Source organism: Podarcis gaigeae (assembly GCF_964106915.1).
Source record: "Podarcis gaigeae genome assembly, chromosome: 5".
Taxonomy (NCBI): Eukaryota; Metazoa; Chordata; class Lepidosauria; order Squamata; family Lacertidae; genus Podarcis; species Podarcis gaigeae.
In genome coordinates, this window is record NC_139681.1 from 4,860,203 (window position 1) to 4,883,107 (window position 22,905).

The following is a 22,905-nucleotide window of genomic DNA, read 5'->3' on the forward strand; positions in this document are numbered from 1 at the left end:
CCTTATCTTTGAGTTACAAACCGCATGCTCCAAGACTCCTCTTTGAAAAGATACTGCCTCTCCTGCTCTTCAACTGCTGTGCGAAATACTCTGCTGTAGTGGGACTTGTGACGATGGAAGCGCACTGGGCATTTACATTAAACTAATTAAAGTTTAATGGGACACCATCTACTCTGGAGAAAAGCCCTGCTTCTTAATTTTAAAAACTGGGCATAGGCCCCATTTGCTCAGTGAGGAATAAAATGAGCTCCATACTGGTTCAGAGGTTTTAGTAAAAAAAAAAAAAAAAAAAAGGGAGTAGGAATGTTAAATGACATCACTGAGTAGACTGCAAGTTCACACATCATGACTTGTTTCATACAGCTTTGTTGGCATGTAAGGGACAAGGGACAAAGTTGCAGAATAAGAAATCCCTGATGGATGCATTAGAAACTATGTCCTAGAATTTGCATCCACTGCCTGTTTAATCAGGATATAGGCAATGCACCCTTTGATACCGGTGTTCCAGTACCCTTCTTCTGGCAGACGGTCTGGGTTTGCACAACAGCATCATTAACACGGAGACTTGGGAAGGAGGGGGAAGAAATAAGGAAGCTAACGATGACCCCCTACCTGCCAGTAATAAATAATAAAAATAGTATAAAAAATTGAGCATTTTATATGTTATTTTTAGGGAACAAGTCTGAGAATTGTGTCATACACCTGAACTGCAAATTCGATGCTTCATGTGCTGTTTTTTTTAACATAAAAAACCACTTCTGTATATGTACAAAATAACATGCAACCAATGTGTATGTTGTAGCATTTGATATTCGATACATGTTCTTTTGACATGTACACACTACATTGTTCATACGTGTGAAATAATTGCATGGGAGGAGCTAGATGGTGATTTTACTCTGTTCTGACATGGAAGTACGAAATGTGTAAGACCTTGTGTCATTATGTTTGCTTTTCCAACGCATAATCATATACTGTGGAGGAAAGGAAAGTATGAAGTCCCAAGTGTCTTACCTATATTTAAATTAACACAGCACCATGCCTTACTTTCCTTACATAAATTAATTTCCCTATGGGGCGGGATATACTTTGCAATGTTGAAGCAAGTATATATATATTTAAATCAATTACATAGATGTGAAAGTTTAGCATGTGTCAGCATCATTGGCCCTTCCCACCCAGTCGCCTTTGACTGGACTTAACCGTCCAGGGGTCCTTTACCTTTACCTTACACCTGTGCTACTTTGGGGTTTTGCTACAACTGAATGCAAGAATAGTGTGGAGCACAGACATTGCACCCCAGAGACCCTGCAGTGGACTTGGGCCAGGGAGGGGGGCTCCTTGCATATCTTGTCATGGGGGGCGGGGGAAGGCAGGGAATAAATAAATAGACGATGATGGTGACAAACGTTAGATGCAGAAGACATTGGGCTGCTCTGGGGGGGGGGGAGGTGGATAAATAGATCTAGAACAGTCATATATATATATAGGAGAAAGGCGCTTAAGAGCCCCCTGCCGCGCAGTAGCTACGCCTTTATCTAGCCGCCCTCCAATGATGGGGATGAGGAGGGGGGCAGACCTCCGCCTCCTCCTCCCGCCTCTCGGCCTCCTTCTCCTCCTCCTCCTCCTCCTCCCTTCCCTGGCGTCCCTCGGTTACCAGGCAGCGGCTGGCGAAGCGCTCGGAGGGGAGCGGCCCGCCGGCCTCCTCCTCCTCCTCCTCCTCTGCCGGCTTCTCGGGGGAGAGAAGGCCGAGGCGCCGGGCGAGGAGGATCCTGGGCGGCGGGAAAGGCCTCCGGCGCCGCCGCTTCTGGGGCAGGTAAAGAGCTTCCCTCCCCGCCCCTCCCCGTCTCGAGGCCGGGCAGCTGAGCGCAGAACGGAGCAGGGCTCCAGGGGGGCATCGAGTCGAGCCCACGGCCACGAGGGGCCTGGGGCGAAAGGAAAGACCCAAGAAAGCCAGGCGGCCCCTTCCAGCAGGCCTTCCCCCAGGGGCCCCTCAAATTGCGCCCCCCGGCGCCGCATGGAAGCAGTCTTAGGAGTATTGCATCTAGATCAAGGGAAGTAATAGTGCCACTGTATTCTGCTCTGGTCAGACCTCACCTGGAGTACTGGACACAGTACTGGACACGTGTCCAGAGGAGGGCAACCAAAATGGTCAAAGGCCTGGAAACGATGCCTTATGAGGAACGGCTAAGGGAGCTGGGCATGTTTAGCCTGGAGAAGAGGAGGTTAAGGGGTGATATGATAGCCATGTTCAAATATATAAAAGGATGTCACATAGAGGAGGGAGAAAGGTTGTTTTCTGCTGCTCCAGAGAAGCGGACATGGAGCAATGGATTCAAACTACAAGAAAGAAGATTCCGCCTAAACATTAGGAAGAACTTCCTGACAGTGAGAGCTGTTCGACAGTGGAATTTGCTGCCAAGGAGTGTGGTGGAGTCTCCTTCTTTGGAGGTCTTTAAGCAGAGGCTTGACAACCATATGTCAGGAGTGCTCTGATGGTGTTTCCTGCTTGGCAGGGGGTTGGACTCGATGGCCCTTGGGGTCTCCTCCACCTCTATGATTCTATGATTCCTTGCACAACAATTCATTTGGGTGCAGTTGCTCTTTACTCCTCAAGCAACAGAATCATGGATCATTTTAATCGCAACAATACACAAATAAGTCCTTCTTAGCCCTCAGGCAGGGAGCCGGCTCAGCTTCTTTCCCAGGTGTCCCCTGCAGCTCCTGTGCTCCATTTCTAAAGAAAAACCCCCCAGGGGAGCCAGATGCCAAAGGAGGGGCAAGGGCCTTCAGGGGGTGATTTGGCAGGAGCAGGTGGCCGTGCAAAGGGAAGAAAAGCTGCCCCTTCCGAAATGCCCAAGTTGGAAGAGGCACAAAGCGTCCTCTAGTCTAGTCTAGTCCCCCTGGGTAGGCAGTCAAAATGTCAATTAAACATCAACTGTTGAAAAACTATTATACTAAGCCCATAAGGTACACACTTTTAACTTGTGCACAGCCAGCTTAATGTGTGAGGCAAAATTATTATTATTATTAATTAAAAGGATTATATTGGTGAGAGGACTCTTAGTATCTGTTTACAGATGAACAATTGTCATTTAATGCATGTGGCTGCTGCATCCTTGTATTCAGAGTAACCGTTTTCCTTTTAGTCCCATCCTTATTTTTCTCCTTTTTTTAATTATTTCCTCAGATCAGGGGTAGGCAACCTAAGGCCCATGGGCCAGGTGCAGCCCAATCGCCTTCTCAATCCGGCCCGCGGACAGTCCAGGATTCAGCGTGTTTTTACATGAGTAGAATGTGTGCATTGATTGAAAATGCATCTCTGGGTTATTTGTGGAGCATAGGAATTTGTTCCTATATTTTCCCCCAAAATATAGTCTGGCCCACCACATGGTCTGAGGGACGGTGGACCAGCCCACGACCTGTTTTTTTATTGCAGCAGAAATAAAATCTATTGAATGTTTTTGAACCACTGAGGTTTCTTGGGATGCCTATTCCTTTTAGTAGCATGGTACAATAGAATTCTACTGTCCACAATCAAATCCCTCAATCTATAAAGCCCATTCCTCTTCCAGCATCTACGTTTATCGAAGCCGTGAAAAAGTGTTTCCTTCAGTTCTATTTTCTTGATAGGTAAGTGCTCTTTAAGACCTTGCAGAATGCCTCAATCTCTTTTCCAGTATCTGATGTCAGTCACGGACTGGATGAGGCTGAACGAGTTGAGGCTTAATCCAGACAAAACATTGGCGCTCCTGGTCAGTTGGGAGAAGGCTCAGGGAATAAGTATTCAACCTGGGTTGGATGGGGTTTCACTCCCCTTGAAGAGTCGGGCTCACGGTTTGGGTGTACTCCTGGATTCGGTCCTGAACTTGGATCTCCACGTTCTCCATAATTATGGCTAATGTGCCAACTGTGCCCACTGGGACACATGCCAGTTGAACTACTGTAACGTGTTGTGTGTGGGCTGCCCCTGTTAAAACAACTTCCCTGGTTGCTGGTCCGTTTCTGAGCACAATTCCAAGTGTTGGTTATATGGCTTTGGCCCAGGCCACATGAAATATATTTCGCTGGTACTAAGATCCTTGGGTGAGCGACTTCTCTCAGTGCCACCAGCATCAAAGGCATGGCAAGGGAGAATGTTTTTCTGTGGCTGCTCAGTGTGGCGTTCGTATGGCGCCCCCGGTCGTCTCACGGACTATTGACCCGTACACCACTAACCCAAGTCAGTGACTATTTCACTGGCAAAGCCCAATCTACTCATATAGTTAATTAAAGCAGTTGCCACCGTTTCTATTTCAGTGTTTCACAACGGTATGGCTTCTGGATATTTGGTTGCATAATCCACTATGGTGTGGATGTATCGGTTTCTCTGCCTGCTGGCTCTAGGCAATGGCCCTATCAGGTCCAGCCCTAACCGTTGAAAAGGGGTTGATATGATAGGCAAGGGGCACAATTTGGCTTTTGTTTTGTCTTGACCGGTGCCTCTTCTCTGACATATGTCACAGGCTTGACAGTATTGTTTTATTTGTTTCCCCATGCCTGGCCAATAAAAATGTTGAGCCACTCTCCGTTTTGTACTGTTGTGAGCGTGCTGCAGGATTTTGTCTTGGTATTCATGTGGGAATACTAACTGTCTTCTCACTTCTTCACCCCCCCCCCCCCGCATGGTGGGTCAAGGACTTCACGATATAAAAGGTCCTTGCTCAAACAAAACTGTTCTGGGCACTCAGGAGTTAACAGCCTCTCCGACTCAGTTGCTTCAAAGTACATTTGTGACTCAGTATCTTCTTTTTGCTTTTTGGCAAAACTTGGAGTTTGACTTTTAGTCAAAGGAAACAAAAAGGTGTTTTTTCTTTCCTCACACTGATCACCCCCTTGCTGTCCTTCAGAACTGTATGCAGATTTCATTATTTTTATTTTATGTATTTATATCCCGCCTTTCTCCCAAACTGGGCTTCAAGGCAGTATACAACCTTTCAAAACATAATTATAGAACAAAAGTAAAGGGACCCCCGATGGTTAGGTCCAGTTGCGGACGACTCTGAGGTTGCAGCGCTCATCTCGCTTTACTGGCCGAGGGAGCCGGCGTTTGTCCACAAATTGGGTCACGTGGCCAGCATGACTAAGCCGCTTCTGGTGAACCAGAGCAGCGCACATAAAAGCCGTATACCTTCCTGCCGGAGCGATACCTATTTATCTACTTGCACTTTGACGTGCTTTTGAGCTGCTAGGTTGGCAGGAGCAACGGGAGCTCACCCCGTCGTGGGGATTCAAACTGCCGACCTTCTGATCGGCAAGCCCTAGGCTCAGTGGTTTAGACCCGCATCCCAATTCTAGAATGCAAAGTAACAAAAACCAAATAGTTAACAACAACAGTTAAAATGCAACGACACACACATTGAAAACCAGCATCAAAATTAAGTTTGCCCTGATAGCAGCTCCGTGGTCAGCATCATCTGCCCCTTCGGTTCCAAATGCCTGTCTGAGTAAGAAGGTCTTAGCCTGTCAGCAGAAAGAGAACAAAGGGGAAGCCAATCTAACTTCTTCTGGGAGGGAATTCCACAATATGTGAGTGTGATGTTAACATATATGAGAGAGTGCTGGAGGGGAAAGAGTTAAATAGGTTGCACAGACGGGATCCAGGGGGCTGGAGTCAGTGGGTTTATAAAATCAGTTCTGGGAGGAGCTGGTTGGGAGTTGTTGGTGGGCAGTTGGTTGGCTTTTGTGAGTTGGCTGGTTGGGAAAGGCAGTTGGTAATAGAGAGACACTTAGGGCCGTGAAAGTAAAGAGCAACAACGTTTGGAATGCTGTAAAAGTTTTGTTTGTGTCTGAAATAAAATACACTCTTCTTTATTAATTGAAAAGCTGACTGAGACTGATTAGCAGTATTTATTCCATAGGGACATGTGGGGAAAACCCAGCTTCAGGGACCTGCTGAGAGATTTCTCAATATCCTTTCCCGCTCACCAAACTGACATTGTGATTCTTACATTTGTATTATGGGTAACTTGAAATATTTCATTATCCTGCTTGTAAGTCCCTCGATAAATTCAATTTGATGTAGGGTGCTCCCCACAATAGGTTTGTCTAGAATTGCCATGCCTCATTGACTTCGTGGGGCTATCCACATCATATCATCAAAGTAGTGTTCTTTTATGACTTTTGGAGCTTATTCTTTTTTCAGGATGCAGAAATCTGGCATATTTAGAAGGGGGTAAATGGAGGAGGAGTACAATCCCTGACGGTATGGAACTGTTATTCTTCCTTCCTTCCAAGGGGTATAGTTTTGTGACTTGGCACACAGTCGGCACATCATTAAATTTTGTAATTTTTTCAATTCGTGCAGAATGCATCTTGCCTATTTATTATTATTATTATTATTATTATTATTATTATTATTATTATTCTAACACTGGTAGAGTGAAACTTTAAAAAATGAAAAAGGATTATAGCACTACTTAAAATAAATTATTAAAACACCACTTCTTTTCCAGCCGCTAGCATTTTACTAATTCCCCCTCCCCAACTAAACTTTCAATCTCAAAACATGTCTTAAAAGCTGTGAGAGAAATTGGGCAGTCATACTTTAATAAATAAGCACTATAGAGCAAATTAAATATCTTTTAAAAAAAGGCTGCATTGGTGAGTTGTACCTTCTATGCCCAGAGTGCCATGTTCTATCCCTGCTGGGCTAAATATAGCAGGATTAAAATGTTCTAATATTTTATTCCTTTTCTTCCCATTAAATGCTATTTATTTGTGGAAATTATTTCACATACTGGCAGCCCCCCATTTAGGCGTGTTCAATATGTATGTGACCATGTATATGTGGATTGTTCTGCACAGGAAGTGACCCGGAAATGTCATAAAGATGTTACAGAAATGTCACTGAAAGGGGGGGGGGTTGTTGCAGGCTTTTCCAATGGGTTTCAATTATACATGATTTCATCAATGCACTTGGAACGTAACCCCCACGTAAATGAGGGACTGCCTGTATTCACTTGTATCAGTTTTCCCCATTTAAATTAAGATGATTTTTTTTTTTTACTTTTAGGATAATGGCAGGAAAAGTCAAATGGGTTACTGACATAGAGAAATCTGTGCTTATAAACAACTTTGAGAAGAGGGGATGGGTCCAAGTGTCAGAAAATGAAGACTGGAATTTTTACTGGTAAGCAGTGTGTGTGTGTGTGTGTGTGTGTGTGTTGTGGAACATGTTGCATACATAATTACACTTATTTGGGAGTAAGCCCCATTGAACTCAGTACCTCCCAATACAAATTAACCTGGACCCTGAGGCCCTTCTTCATGTGCCCCCTCCATGAGAGGGCTGGAGGGTAGCAACACGAGAGCGGGCCTTTTCTGTGGTGACTCCCTCCTTGTGGGATGCTCTCTGGGGAGGTTCACCTAGTGCCTTCACTACGTATATTTAGGCACTAGGCAAAACATTCCTCTTCTCCTAGGCCTTGGGCTAATTAAACAATCTTTAATAAACGGGGGGGGGGTATAGTTTTTCTTTGTTATAATGGTATATATTTTTGTGTTTTTAAATATATGGTCATCTAATTCCTGTGTATGAGAAGAGCATCTTGTTAGGGTTCAGTTCATCAGTGGTCTATATTCATGCAGTTTTCAGAAACTGCTCGCTCCACTTATACCATAATTTGGAGAGGCAGCAGGTACGTGCGAACCCCCTCCTGTTGTAATGATTCCTGGGGAAAAGCAGAGCTTGGAATGCAGAATAACAAGATAATTTGTAGGGTACAACAACAATTTATAGAATGCCTGCTCCACCTTCAAGAATGACTGCCTTTTAGAAATTCTCTGGAGAAGAGGTGGTAAGAAGAGTGAAGTAGATTTCTTATTAGATGTCTTCAAGTTGTCTGGTGATTTCTTCTGATCATATTTAATGCAAAGGCCAGCCTGATTCCTATCAGGTTGTGAGTTGCATATTTTGGGGGAAGCCCAGTGACAATTTTCTCTTCACAGGATGAGTGTGCAAACTATTCGAAATGTTTTCAGTGTGGAGACTGGTTACCGCCTCTCTGATGACCAGATTGTCAACCATTTCCCAAATCACTATGAGCTCACCCGAAAGGACTTGATGGTCAAAAATATTAAGAGGTACAGGAAGGAATTAGAAAAAGAAGGTAGCCCTCTTGCAGAGAAAGATGAAAATGGAAAATACCTTTACTTAGGTGAGTTGTCCTGGCCAATTCTACTATTTGTATGTGCATTTTAAGCACAAGACATCCCTCAGTAGCATATAATAGATATTCAGAAATTTGGGTCTTTGCCATCCGGTTCACACATCACATTAAATCATTGTTTAACTTACTGTGGAGCAGGGTGTCTGGTGCAGCTGCTCAAAAAGACCATGGTTCGTTCTCCTTCCCTCCTTTCTGATGGTGAGGAAACAAATCAGAGGCGGGCTAGCTGTTTTGTGGAAAGCAGTCCTTGTGGTTTGTTTGTCTCCTAACAAATCATGATGGGGTTAGTTCTTGGCTTACCATTGTGGTTTGGTAGGCGACAAGGTCTGCTCTTGGCTTACCATAATAGTTTGTTGGGAAACATGTGCGAACCGGCACATGCTGTTTGTATAACGGCAAGCCAACCTCTGGTTTGATTTCTCGCTGGTGGACTGAAGGGACGAACAAAGTGTGCATTTCCTTTAAGCCATACTGAATCTTATACTGTGATTTAAAGTGGCGTCTGAACCAGGCCTGTGGTTTTCCAGGGAATTCTGCAGCTTACTCATCTCTCCGTGTGTCTTGCTCTGCTCAAGGTCAGTGACCACATACACAACAGTTCAGGGGAAATGTAAGCACTTCAAAAGCTCTTAATTGTGTAGAGCACATCTGCTCAGGTAGTAGGTAGTAGGATAGCTTCAGTGTGAGGGTCTGAGGAACAAATTTATTTCATGAAAGATCCCCTAAAGGCAAGTTGAGAGTGGTTTTTTGCCTGTCCAGACTGTGTATGAGAGAGCATCAGTGATTTTTTTGAACCACATCTCAGTTAAAATACAACTGAGACATGAGGGCTCAGATAACGTTGCTTTGAGGCCGGTACTTAGCTCAATAGGCCACATGTCAGTCGTGAATCAGCTGAGACAGATTTCTGAAAACGTCACATGGACAAGGTTTCTGAAGCATATTTTTGCAGATTTAAAAGAGCAGACATATTGAACACAGCCTTATTGCAAGTCTTACTACAGTTTTCCAATAGTGTGAGAAAAGATGTAATTTGTCCAAGATTATGAGAGGCTGGTAATGGAGCAGGTGTTTAAAATCATGTTTGGTCTTTCCAAGAGTATAAAAAACAGACATGGCCTTGTTGAGGCCATCAGTTGTAGAGCTTGCAGTCTGATCCTAACCAAGTTGACTTGGGTATAAGCCCAGTTGATTTCAATAGGATTGACTTCCCATTATGCATGCTTGGGTTTACAGCCTTATTTGGCTGTCTAGAATCAGACTTTTCCCATAATGCTTTTAGCATTACTATAGTATGAGTTGAGAGAATGTAACTCTATTCTTAATATACTTACTATTGGTTAAGGTTTAAATAGACTTTCAGTAACTCTTGATAGTGAAGTTCTGCAGATACTCTTCGACTCGTGGTAATCCTCTTAAGATGGTGAACAACAAAAAAGTTATTTCTCTGTCACCTGTTAATTGGTCTAAACCAGGCTTCCTCAACCTTGACCCTCCAGATGTTTTTGGCCTACAACTTCCATGATCCCTAGCTAGCAGGACCAGTGGTCAGGGATGATGGGAATTGTAGTCTCAAACATCTGGAGGGCCAAGGTTGAGGAAGCCTGGTCGAAACTATCCAAGCTTCTTTCTACTCTAGTATTAAACATGGAGTGCAGGTGTTGGAGAGAGGATGAGCCCTGTCATTGCCATCACCTTAACTAACAAACAATGTAGACTAGGAGAGAATGTGAACAGGGCTGCGTTTTCCCCTTTAGTTTTATGTGTTGATGTATATACTGTATTAAATATTTTTAGATGATAAATTCCTTTAGTACCGGTTCTTTGCAAAGCACTGTGTAATTAAATGGCACTCTGTATAATTATGCTGTATTAATTCTTGGTTTTCCTTGGTGCGTTTTAGACTTTGTGCCTGTCACCTTTATGCTCCCAGCTGATTACAATTTATTTGTTGAAGAATTCCGGAAAAACCCTTCCAGTACTTGGATTATGAAACCCTGCGGAAAAGCTCAAGGGAAAGGAATATTCCTTATCAATAAACTTTCCCAAATTAAAAAATGGTCTCGAGACAGCAAAACATCCACGTATGTTTCTTAAAAAGGGGTGGGGTCTTGTTTAACTCCTTGTTGCAGTCTAGCATGTTTGTCTGAATTTGTGACTTTTCTTATTTTGCTGGAAGGTCATTCGTAAGTGTTTCAAACAGTTGTTACAGACTATAGGGCACTTTACCTGTGTAAGATAAAAATGAATCTAGAAATAAGATGGGGCCTATAATATTGTAAGTTGTGGCACTGATTGCTTTGGTGTAATTGCATGGAATGATTTTAGTGCTCTTTTTAAAGGAAGTGGAAGCTGTTTTGGGAAGCACCAAATGACTATTAACTGCGGTGGATAGAGTTTTAAGAATATTCTTAAAACTTTTTGCCAGTCAGATTAAGACAAAAGCTATAATATTTAAAATCATTTATTTACATTAATGAATCCTTGGAACTTCTTCCTACAAAGTGTCCCGTAGCTGCAAGAAGCACTCTGTGAGCAGCACATTGGTCGTCCTTGCTTTTAAATGCTTGCAGTCTAGGGAAGTTCTTTCTTTTCTCAGAAAGATTTACCGTAATCAGTCCTATCTGTCAGCTCTTCTTGTTCAACGGTTCTGCATATAGCACTAAAATGAAACTGCCTTTGTTACTGTTCTAGAGCTAGTTTTACAAATAAAAGCAAACAGTTGAATGCAACTAGCACATTTTAAATAATAAAATATACATTTCCCTAGGTTTATATCTCAGTCCTCTAAAGAAGCTTATGTGATTTCTCTGTATATCAACAATCCTCTACTGATAGGTGGGAAGAAATTTGACCTTCGCCTGTATGTTTTAGTGTCTACTTACCGTCCTCTGAGATGCTACATGTAAGTTGTCCATATTCTGACGATGTCCCTGTTTCAGGGTGAGAAGTGGCACTCTGGAAATAAAAAGTGACGGAGGGTAATTTTCATCCAGAGTTGTGAGGAAGTTGTATTTTAAACTTGTTATATTTCCCTATGCATATTGGCAAGCTGGAGGGGAAGGGAGATTTTGAGTAATCCTGCTAAGTTTGTCAGATGACATTCTCCAAAATAACCCCATCTAGAAATTGTCTTATGTATCCCAGCAGGGCAAATCATAAAGAAAACAAACATTTGTTTGTTATTTCTTCGGTATGAATAATTTGTTTGATCAGATTTGCACTGACACAAATTTGCACCCACAAAGGCAGGCAGTTTGCAGTTATCTTCTCCCTGCAAGTCTGGATGCAACCTCTGTGTCTCCTTCTCCCAGCTTGAAGATGGTTTTGCGGGAATTCACTTTTGTACAATTTGGCATTGCCCTGAAACTTTTCACTTTCCTTCATTGAAGTCTGTTTCTTTGCTCCATATTGGCCAAGATGTCTTTAGAAACTTTTGAAGTGCTTTAGTCTAAAGCTTTTGGAATTAATCTTCTAATATCTCGCTTTTAATATTATCTCTGTATTTTGCTGAAAATCTCAAAGACTTCTGAAATCATAGTTTGAAGAAACCATTCTTATTCTCTATCTTGGTTTGGATATGTATACAGGGTAGGAGTTAGATTGCTTAAATTGTAGTCTCAAAACATCTGGAGAGCCGAGGCTGAGGAAGCCTGTAATAGGCCAGTAGTCAGAATTCTGCATTCTTTAAGAACTTTGGGATGAATATCATCCAGCCCTGGCACCATGTTAACTTCTAAATCTTTCCCTTTAGTGGCCACAATATTTTGATGCACTAATAGAAAAATAAACAGGATTGCAAAAAGCATTGAGGAAAATTTAATACCTCCTTAATAACACTGATATTCATCATTATGAAATTGAGCAGTAAAATCCTAACCAAGGGGATTGTCCAGTATGCAGTGAGGACTGCAGCTGCTGTTTCCAGAATGTATTCAGGACATTATGATGTATTTGAGTTACCTTTAGTTGTTGTCTCCATAATAACTATTACTGTAACGTGTCCATTTGTTGCTGTAATACATCCATTTATTGGATTAAAAGAAGTTTATTCATTTATTTTTAAGAATGCATATGCCAGCTTTTGATATCAATATTTCCAGGACAGTTTATAAGTTAAAATAAATAAATAAATTGGTGAACAATAAAACCTGCCCCCTCCCTTTTTTGCATTTCAGGTATAAACTTGGGTTTTGTCGCTTTTGCACAGTAAAATACACACCAAGTACAAGTGAATTAGACAACATGTTTGTGCATCTTACCAATGTTGCCATTCAGAAGCATGGGGTAAAGTTGGAACATTTTTGTATAATGTATATTTAAATTACATTAAATAAATTTATAAACGGAACATATGTAATAAAAACACAGTACCTCAGTCCCTTGATGGCAACCTCTTTCCCATTGTTGCTTTAGTGGATTTACAGTAAGTGCTGTTAATTCCTGGGAGTTCTATCTCTGAGGGGAACAGGGTTTTCCTGGCAACTCTCAAACCCTTAGCAAACTACATTTCCCAGGGTTTTTTTGGCGGCGGCGGGGGGTGGAAGGTAATGATCTGTTTAAAGTGGTACAATTCTGTTTAAAATGTACAGCGCTGATGGGGCCAATGTCTCTGCTTCTCCAACTAGCTATCCTGCATACAAAACCTGACTGAAGACCATTGTGACAGCTCCCTTTATTCTTTCACAACAGTATTGCTGTCCTTACTTTAGAGTCTGGCTTGTGAACCTCCTGCTCTATTAAATCAACAAAGAACTGTTTGGAAAATGTTGTGAGTGTGTTTACAGCTGATATCAAATCTATACTTTTTGATTTGACGCCTTGCCTCTGCAGGATGATTACAATCACATCCATGGTGGTAAATGGACAGTGAGCAATCTGCGCTTGTATTTAGAAAGCACTCGTGGGAAAGAGGTCACCAACAAGCTGTTTGATGAAATTCACTGGATAATTGTGCAGTCACTGAAAGCCGTTGCAGTGAGTAGAGAAACAAAAGAAAAATACGTTTTATAATGCTTCCTTCTGCTCTTCCCGGTTTGACTATTGAGGCTGTAAATATGTGTGTTTATCTTTTCGGTGTCCTTTTAAAAAAAAGGCCACAGAGTTTATTAAGCAGGCAGTACGCACATTGTGTACAAATAAGGACTATATAAGATCATAAACGTATCTCTGCTGGGCCAGTCCAGTATCCTGTTCTCACAGTAGCCAGCCAGATGCCTGCAGGTAGGACCTGATTGCAACCGTATTCTCCACTTTCCAGAAACTGGTTTTCTGAACCATGCTGCCTCTGAGCATTGGCTAGGGGACACCGACAGCCTTGTCTTCTGTGAATTTGGCTACACCTCTTTTAATGCCACCAAAGTTGGTGTCCATAATTTTCAATTGTAGGAGCAAATCCCATAGTTTCTCCTGTGTGCTGGGTGAAGTCCTTTCTGTTGTCTCTCGTGAATCTTCACTGGATCTCCATGAGTTCCTCGTGTTACGAGGGAGAAAGACTTTAATTTATCCCCTTTCTGCGTGCCGTGACATTCCTATCCTGTCACCTCTTACTTGCCTTTTTTTCTAAACTAAAAGGCTCTATATGTGGAAACCTTTCCTCTTGGGAAGTTTCTTCATTCCCTCTTTTTTGGGGAAGTTTCCTCTTTTGAACTCAAATGTTCCAATGTTGGATTTTCTTGGCAAGTGGCCACGTACACGTTTATTTAATGTAATAGTCCTATGGTTACTCCTTCATTTCATTCCATCTCATACTTGGTCTTGGGTGCCACTTAAGATTAAGTCCAGAGTTGCCATCCCTCTGGTCGGTCCAAGGTCACCGTCATTTAGGGTTTCTATAAATGTTACCTTTTTGCCAAGGCTGGCATGCGTATGTGTGTGAGGGTAGTTGTGTCACCCATTAATGCATGAGTATTTTGATCAGGGGACAATAGCATGCCCTCAGAACTAGATAATTTTTTGTATGATTGAAAAATACTTTTTAAATAAGTATTGCTTGGTTCTCATCACCAGGCTGAGGAATACGATCACGTGGCCGCTGCATCCTTGAGCCTGGCAACCACCCCCTTCAATGCAAAGCAAGACTTGGACAGGATCTCTTGAGCTTTGGGGGTTCTAAAAAGCAGTGGCCCATCAAACTTTTTGGACCCCCTTTTCTAGCCCACAATATGATTGCTTGTACCATTTATTGAGGGCGCCCCACAGCTGACAGCAGCCTAGCAAAATAGGGAGCGTGTATGCATATTTATTTCAGGAGTCTTAGTCAGACTCCGTAGCTAGTAAAATTGTACCGATGTTCATTTCTGCTCTCATGTACGTTTTCAACTCTTTCAGCCTGTAATGAACAATGATAAACACTGCTTTGAATGTTACGGATATGACATCATCATTGATGACAAGCTAAAGCCATGGCTTATTGAGGTAAGCGGAGTTATCTTGACGTTGCAGGTTTCCTTTGAAAAGCAGTGTGGAAAAAGGGTCCTGCTCATTGGCTCCTAAAGGATTCCCCTTCTCGAGACTCTGAATGGGAAAGTCTTTGCTTTTGAGGAATACTACTCATAAAAAGGTGTCTTATAGTGAATCCTGGCCGTTGGTCCATCTAGTCTAGCACTGTCTGCCGTAGCTGTTGCTCTCCAACGTCGATATTTCCCAGCGCTGTTTCTGGAGGTCGCTTCTCATCAGAGATCCCAGGAATCGGCCACTCAGCTATGCCCCTCCTCACAGAGAAGCCTTGCTGCCTCCTTGTATGGGGCATAGTGGATGCTGAGCCCCTGAGCTGGGACTCGGGCTCTGCTGGCTCCTGCCATAGGGGAAGTGGGAAATGAAGCCAGGGCAACTATGGTGACCAAACTACGGCATCATAGCACCTGGTAAAATGTCGCAAACCTGGCTGTCTCGATTAATGAAAATCAGGGGCACGTTTCGAGATCTACAACTGCAGAAAAGCCTTGTTAGATGATGGGAAGGGAACCTTTGGCCCTCCCGTTGTTGCTGAGCTAGAACTCCCATCGTTCTTTGTCCCTTGGCAATGCGGGCGCTGAGTCTGATGGAAATGGGAGTTTGTGGAAGGCTCTAGCCTGGCATTTCTTTCCCTGTCTTTAGGCACCAGGCGAAAACCTTGCTCTGTAACCAGGCCTTTGGCTATTTGGACCTTCTCTGGTTCTTGTTTTATTCTGTATTTTGTGCTCCCATTGGAGCCGCCTTGGAACACTTTTTAAAAAGAAAGGCCTGACTAGCTTTTCAGATACCCTTTAATTGAATAACTTTTTGAAGAAATGCCTGAAGTAACTGATCCTATAGTTTGAAGTCTTGTTTATTCAGTTACATTTTACTCCAGGAAAACCCATTTATCCTAAATAGAACCCAATAGGGCCAACAAATATGTACAAAATATATATTTTTAAATGTGATCCCAGTCAGATCCCAATTTTGCAGGACGCTCTTAGAAATATGAAATAATACATTTTTGGAATTTTTAATTCCTTATAATTTTTTATCACTTCAACCATTTTTTAAATTTTGTAACTTTAAAATTTAAAGTAAATCCATCATGTGCCATATCAAATTAAAGCCCATGAAGTTCTGAAGAGATTGGTATTATTAGTTTGGGAATATTTCAATTCTGAGCTGAGCTTTTAAGATTTTTGTTTAGTCTGGCAAGGCCACAATTGTCAGTTTTTTAAAATTTCAAACCCCCACAACTCAAAAACGGGATGAGATAAAAAAAATAAACTTTTAGATTTAAACTTAGTTCTGATCATTCAACAAGTGTTCAAAATTTTAAGAAAATGGGCCGATATGAGGTAAAAAAGTCATCAAAAATTGGGCAACTTCTTATGGAATGACCCTGAGGTGCTCTTGATGATTTATCGTATTTCTGTTTGTGGAAGAATTGGTGGATGTGAACTATCTATTTTTCTCCTTCCTGTGTACACATCGTAGGTCAACGCTTCTCCATCTCTTACTTCCAGTACTGCCAATGATCGTATCCTCAAATACAATCTTATTAATGACACACTTAACATTGCTGTCCCTAACGGGGAAATTCCAGACTGTAAATGGAATAAATCTCCCCCCAAAGAAGCCCTTGGACATTATGAGATTTTGTAAGTATTAATCATGGATAAAGCAATTGTCTGAACCTCTGCAAGTAGATGCTTTAGGGCTGCCTTTTGACTAGTATCTGAGTGTAACCTAGTCTTGGTGTTAACTCAGCAATAACTGAGATGGCACATTATTACTTATTTCTTTTATGAATGACTTCTTAGAAAATATTTCTGAGCAATTTCAGACCATGACAAATGCATAATGCATAAAAATACAATGGTTCACAAGGTCTGTAGATTTAGTATTTTTGTTAAATCCTTCCCAAAGCAATCCACAGGGATCTCTACTGCAGAAAGACCCATTTTATGGTGGAAAAAATAGTCCCGTGAAATACTTATGCCTCAAACACTAAGATCACCTGAATTGAGTCTTACTTAGGGTGCCAGGTGACTTAGCCATTCCTGATTCCAGCCTTGCACCCTTGACTTCTGTAGTGTACCACCCAATTTTTCTTCATTTTATCTGGTTAAATATGTCTGTTACAGTTGCATCCTTCTGTGAATAGCTGTTGAAATAACAGCCATTATTCACCAGATAATCACATTATTAAGTACAGTGGTACCTCAGGTTACATAGGCTTCAGGTTACATACACTTCAGGTTGCAGTTTCAGGTTAAGAACGGACCTCCAGAACGAATTAAGTACTTAACCCGAGGTACCACTGTATTTCAGAATGTTGCAAATTGCTGTGGCAACTTATAAATGTGCAGTAGCTCTGAGGTTTGTTGCTGTTAAGTTTTAAGGTTCTTCTAGATGAGCCATTTGTTTCACTTGAGTGACATCTCCGTCTGTCATTTATGCCATTAATCTTGAAGCAAAATGGAAAGTACTTACATAGTAAATGGCAGCTGAGGCTTTAGACGGTAGTAATGCACATTCCTGGAAGAAATAGTGCAGTTGTCTGTATTGATAGGACATACACAGAAGTAAACATTAACATGAAGCTTTCAATTCAAAATAACAAGTTCTTATTCTTATCTTCTGTCCTGTGATAGAGCCAAAGAACATAATCAGCAGTATAATGGTGGAATAGCTCTTCCTAAACTTCAGTGGTTTGTATCACTATAGACTACACACAAGAAGTGGAGATTGTGTGCGTGTATAGCCAAAGTACATAATCAGCAGTATAATGGTGGCATAAAGGTAAAGGGACCCCTGACCATTAGGTCCAGTCCTGACCGACTCTGGGGTTGTGCCACTCATCTCGCTTTATTATCTGAGGGAGCCGGGGTACAGCTTCCAGGTCATGTGGCCAGCATGACTAAGCCGCTTCTGGCGAACCAGAGCAGCGCACGGAAACGCCGTTCACCTTCATAGCTCTTCCTAAACTTTAGAGGCTTGTATCACTGTAGACTACACACAAGAAGTGGAGATTGTGTGAAATAGGGACGCGGGTGGAGCTGTGGGTTAAACTACTGAGCCTCTTGGCTTGCCGATCAGGTCAGCAGTTCGAATCCCCGCGACAGGGTGAGCTTCCGTTGCTCGGTCCCAGCTCCTGCCAACCTAGCAGTTTGAAAGCACGTCAGCCACTCCAGCGGGAAGGTAAATGGTGTTAGTCATGCTGGCCACATGACCCGGAAGCTGTCTGAGGACAAATGCCGGCTCCCTCGGCCTATAGAGCGAGATCAGCACCGCAACCCCAGAGTCGTCCGCGACTGGACCTAACGGTCAAGAGTACCTTTACCTTTATATATAAAATATCTCCCCCACACAGGTTTTCTGCATGCTGAAGAACCAGAAGTGTTGTCCTTCACATGCTTTCAATATGCATGGGGTTGGGGGAAGAGGGTTATTGGTTGGTTGGTTTTTTGTTCTCATTTTTATCATGTATTTTTGTGTTGTGAACCATCCTAATATTGTGGGTGGAATAATAATAATAGGCAGATAATTGGCAAGCATTCAATTCCTCCATCTACAACCTGTAGTAGCAAAGTCTAGGAGGAGCGGTACCACCTTGTTCTGATCATTGTTTAGCCCACCTGTGAATCCCATGGGACGATACTGACTTTCTCTTTGCCCTTAGATACGATGAAGAGATGGCACAAAGTGAAGTGTCAGATCGTGATTTGAGAAGTCGCTCTGGGCAGTCCATTGGATTGAAGGGAACTCGAGCCAGAGACACTGGAAAATCAGGGCCCCTTACATGGAAGTAGCTGCAGAATGAACTGTAGACTGACGCTTCCTGAGATTCAGGGCTGTGGTTTTTGTAGGAAGTTTGCTTGAAATGGATGCTCAGATTTTGGATGACCTCCTTCCTGTTTGCAAAATGCTCTTATGGGGGAAGTAATGTTGCACAAAGAGGACAGAATATTTTTCTGTCCGGCAGTGACAAGTACATTGAAGGACTGGACAAAATTGGTTTATTAGCATGTATAGAAACAGTTATTAATCAGTTCATTGCAGTTTTACTGCAGGACTGTTATGTTGCATGTTGTATTAAATAGTTGTATTAATATATACTATGAATTAATATAATTGGAAATGAGCTTTTTACCGGTAAATAAATTACTGTGTCTTGCAAACAAGTGGTTGCTTTGTCACGCATTGCTACCATAGGGGTCCCCAATATTTTTCGGTTCAGAGGCACTTGTTTTGTTTTGGACTACAAAATACCCCCCAGCCCTCCCAAAGTGACATTTCAATAAATCAGCAGGGGCTGGAAACCTCAGTGGGCGCCAAGAGGCCCCCAGGTGTCACATCGGACAAAATATGCATCTTGAAATTCATATTTTGTAGGGAGAAAAGCTGTCTTTTTTTCTTAATATTTTACTAGAATTGTAAGAGTATACTACTGAAAACACACGTATGTTTATTTTTAATTTTTTTGCAAAATACACCAAAAGACCAAATCAGTATGGTTCATGTTCGAAATGCCTGTTTTCAAACTACATGTTTCTACTTCTAAAAACCGCTTGTAGAATGGGTGGGGGAACCTAATAAAGCCTTTGTGTACTGGGGATATTGTGACAGGCCTGCTGTCATGACTATATATAGCAAAGACCGATCTATAAGCTGTATGCTGATACAGCAATACGTTTCTGCACAATTTGATGTAACGGCTATTATTGGCAGAAACAACGTCAGTGTTGAGTTTCAAGTATCATTCGCCAATTGTTAATCTGGCAAGCACACTAAGAAACTGGTGCATTGCAGTGGGTTTGTCAGATTGCATCACAAATTGCTACATCAACATTTATTTTTACTCTGAGGTGCTGCATTCTACTCTTAATAGTCTTTCCATTTTTGCTACTTAAACATGTCTCTACTTCAGTGCACTAAACCACAATCGTATGCAACTATAGTAGCCACTTTTTTTAAGTCATAAACAAGCTGCTGTCACTACTATTAGATGCTTCCTTTTGACTTTGGCTGGTTGGTTACCTCTCCTTAGTGATTCTTCTGTTTTCCTACCAAGGTGGTCTCCAAGAGACACAGGAAAAAGGACATCAGCAAAGAGATGCAGCAAAGTAGTGAATTTTTGCACCCCAAGGACACACAATAAAGACAACTCCTGCGGCATTAGCTGATGTGAGACTGTTGCTCAATACAGACATCAAACCAAATCATGCTTTCTGAGCACCAAACTAGTTTAGAAGCCAAATGGTACTTCAAGCTTTCCAGACAACTGAGCTTATATTATCATCATTTTATTTTACTATTATTTATTGCATTTGTTAGTCATTTCTTCTAAGGTAACTCAAAGTGACTTGCTTTAAGATCAATTCAAAGCACCAAGCAAAACCTAAGAATCTGCTGTGTAATGTTGGGGACATTGAACAGCATGGGAGATGCTGTGAAAGGGGAAGATGGGATTAATGAGGAACGCCTTTGTGTTGTGGCTTTAATTTTAAAAAGGCCTATTAATAGCTTTAAGGTTAAGAATGTTTATTTTGTGCAGTCTGCTTTGAAATCCCTCCTGGATTTCTTTGAGCCACTTCTTGGCTGGGAGAAAGCTGCTGTCAACTACATTTGCAGTCCAATTGTGAATGTCATGGTAGTGATGTCATGCATAAAGGCAGGTGTTTCCTCCTCCATCTCCCCAAACACACATTGTTAGGAAATGTTCGTGTGCCCAGATATTGGAAAGAATTATGCCATTGTAAACAGAAGCATTTTATCATTGTAGCAGATACTTAACCTCCTGAGCAATCGCAAGATGGATGCTGTAAATACTAGCAAAGTTTCCCCATATGTACAACTGGGCAGAAAAGCAGGGGGCTGCCCAGTTCACACCCTCGCCCACGGCACAGGGCATGATTCTTTTTTTAGATAATAAAAGTTTTTATTGATTATTTTCACATAACAAATTATTTCAACAATTGTATTTTCCTCCCTTCCCTCAGTTCCTCTTTCTGATTTATTTGCATATATTGTTCTCTGCATGTTATGAGAATGTGAAAATCTCTGCGTTATCCATCTATTATGTTAACAAATAAATTTGTGCATCTTCAAAACCTTCCAAGGAGTCCAACTCATTCTGTTGTTTTTTTAAGTGCTTTGTAAAAGGTTCCCATTCCTCTCTAAAGTCACTGTTGTCCTTGTCCGCACAGTGCATGATTCAGTTGTGCACAGCGGACAGGCTGTCGGGCTGTCGATGTGCACAGACTGAAGCATCTTCTTCAAAGAATGTGGGTGCTATGTTTTACGTTAAACTGCTTTGTGGGGAGGGTGCTGTTATACCTAGCAGAGCTGTGAGATGCAGTGTGTCTCATGTGATATTACATGGCTATAGCTGAGCCCTGGCATATTGTGAAGACTGGTACCGGCTGGGACACATTATTCAGCGAGCAAAGAGCAGATGGCTAGTATTAAGTAGTGGGTTGACAAAGCCGGCACATTCCGATTGGCCCTTGGACTTCTGTTTGAACTTCCTGCGCTCCCGCTTTGTCTGGTGCACGTCATCGTCTTCACTGGAGGATGCCTCATCACTGCTGGCCTCTTCGTGATGCACTGGAACTGGCTTCCTAGCAAGACGTGGGCTGCTGGCCTTGCGGATCTCCTGGGCAGAGCGTTCAGCAGCTTCCGAGGCCACGGCCTCCTCAATGGCTTTCTGCAGCGTGAGGTCTGGCTTGGCGAGGAGACACTGTTGCAGACAGATGTCCCGGACCCCGCAGATGATTCGATCCATCAGGGCATTGTCTAAGTCTCGGAACTCGCAGTGGATTGCAGCCTGTCAGAGGGCGGCAGTGTAGTTGTTAATTGACTCCCCCTCTGCCTGGTCCGGTGGTAGAACACATGGCGGGCAACAATCTTGGATGGCTTTGGTGCGTAGTGGTTGCGGAGCTTCTCTTGAATCGTGTCCCACGGTGCTGCCTGGACTGTTAGAGGCGCAACCAATGCTCGGGCTGTCTCGAACACCTTGGACCCACAGAGGCTGAGGAATAGGCCCCACTTACGCTCCTCTGACACTTCCGCCAGCTCGTTGGCTTGGAGGTAGCAGTCAAACCGAGCGAGGTAGCAGTCCCATGATTCAGAGGCTGGGGCAAACAGCGTTATAGGCACAAGTGAAGCCATGGTTCCAGTACCGACGTGGGCGATGGATGGAACACAGTGCTCTAGCTAGTACAGTCAAGTCTGAATTAAGACTGTTCAGTGATTTCGCTCAGTGTTTCAGCTCAGTAAGTGTCCGAATCTGGCTGTGCTCTGACGTCCATCCTATCCCACCCTCGTCGCCAGTATTAAGTAGTGGGTTGACAAATCAGACGACACAGAGATTTCTCCAAGAGGTTCTTTATAGTAAGCTATAACTGAACTAAACAGCAAACAGCTCAGCCGGCCTGCTTTTATAGGCAGCTGGCTGTCAACATTGTAACAACAACCACCCAGGGTTTCCCGCCTAAAGTAACTGACGTGGACCTGAGTGAAAACTATATATACGATACTCCTGGTGGCCAGGGATGTGTTCTTCAATACAGTGGTACCTCGCAAGACGAAATTAATTCGTTCTGCGAGTTTTTTCATCTTGCGAATTTTTCGTCTTGCGAAGCACGGATTCCCATAGGAATGCATTGAAAATCAAACTTGCAAGACGTTTTCATCTTGCGAAGCAAGCCCATAGGGAAATTCGTCTTGCGAAGCAACTAAAAAAACGAAAAGCTCTTTCGTCTTGCGAGTTTTTCGTCTTACGAGGCATTCGTCTTGCGAGGTACCACTGTACATAGCAGCTAGAGCTCAAACAACACAGTTAAAGCTGCTTGTTTGTTGTGACAAAATGCTGATGGTTAAGGACAATATGGCACATGAGACAGGGTCCCCCCACTCTGACACAAACTCCTTGGGGTTTGGGCATGTCCCACATGCAATCCTATCTCGGATCCTTGTCTACTAGAGTTTGAGCAGGCCTGAACAAGCTTTAAAAGCGCCAGCCTACTAAAAGCCTTAATCACCACATGATCCAAAGGGACAAGGTGAGTTGACTCCCCTTTTTTATGGGGGGGGGGCAGGTGCTGCTTCTTCCATGGGGCTGGAGGATGAGGACATCAGCAATCCATGTTCTGGGAATTTTTATTTGAAGCCAGTTCTATTTGGGTCCAAAATTGACAAAATATGAAAGATCTGCATCTTCTGATCTCTTTTTCATTGCTTCCTCACA

General features: G+C 42.7%; 1 protein-coding gene across 4 annotated transcripts; it reads left to right on the plus strand.

Moving 5' to 3' along the window:
* Window positions 1-1,617: 1,617 nt before the first annotated feature.
* Window positions 1,618-20,770, plus strand: TTLL1 (TTL family tubulin polyglutamylase complex subunit L1). Of its 4 annotated transcripts, XM_083738830.1 has the most exons (11): window positions 3,581-3,633; window positions 6,185-6,244; window positions 7,055-7,171; window positions 7,990-8,198; window positions 10,114-10,294; window positions 10,981-11,115; window positions 12,389-12,497; window positions 13,044-13,187; window positions 14,541-14,627; window positions 16,149-16,312; window positions 18,337-20,770. In XM_083738830.1, the coding sequence occupies exons 3-11, from the start codon at window positions 7,059-7,061 to the stop codon at window positions 18,464-18,466; spliced, it is 1,272 nt and encodes a 423-aa protein (XP_083594956.1). In that variant the 5' UTR covers window positions 3,581-3,633; window positions 6,185-6,244; window positions 7,055-7,058; the 3' UTR covers window positions 18,467-20,770. The 4 variants fall into 4 exon arrangements, with proteins under 4 accessions (XP_083594955.1, XP_083594956.1, XP_083594954.1 ...); XM_083738829.1 differs by lacking the exons at window positions 3,581-3,633; window positions 6,185-6,244 and adding an exon at window positions 1,618-1,816; XM_083738828.1 differs by lacking the exon at window positions 6,185-6,244.
* Window positions 20,771-22,905: the final 2,135 nt, after the last annotated feature.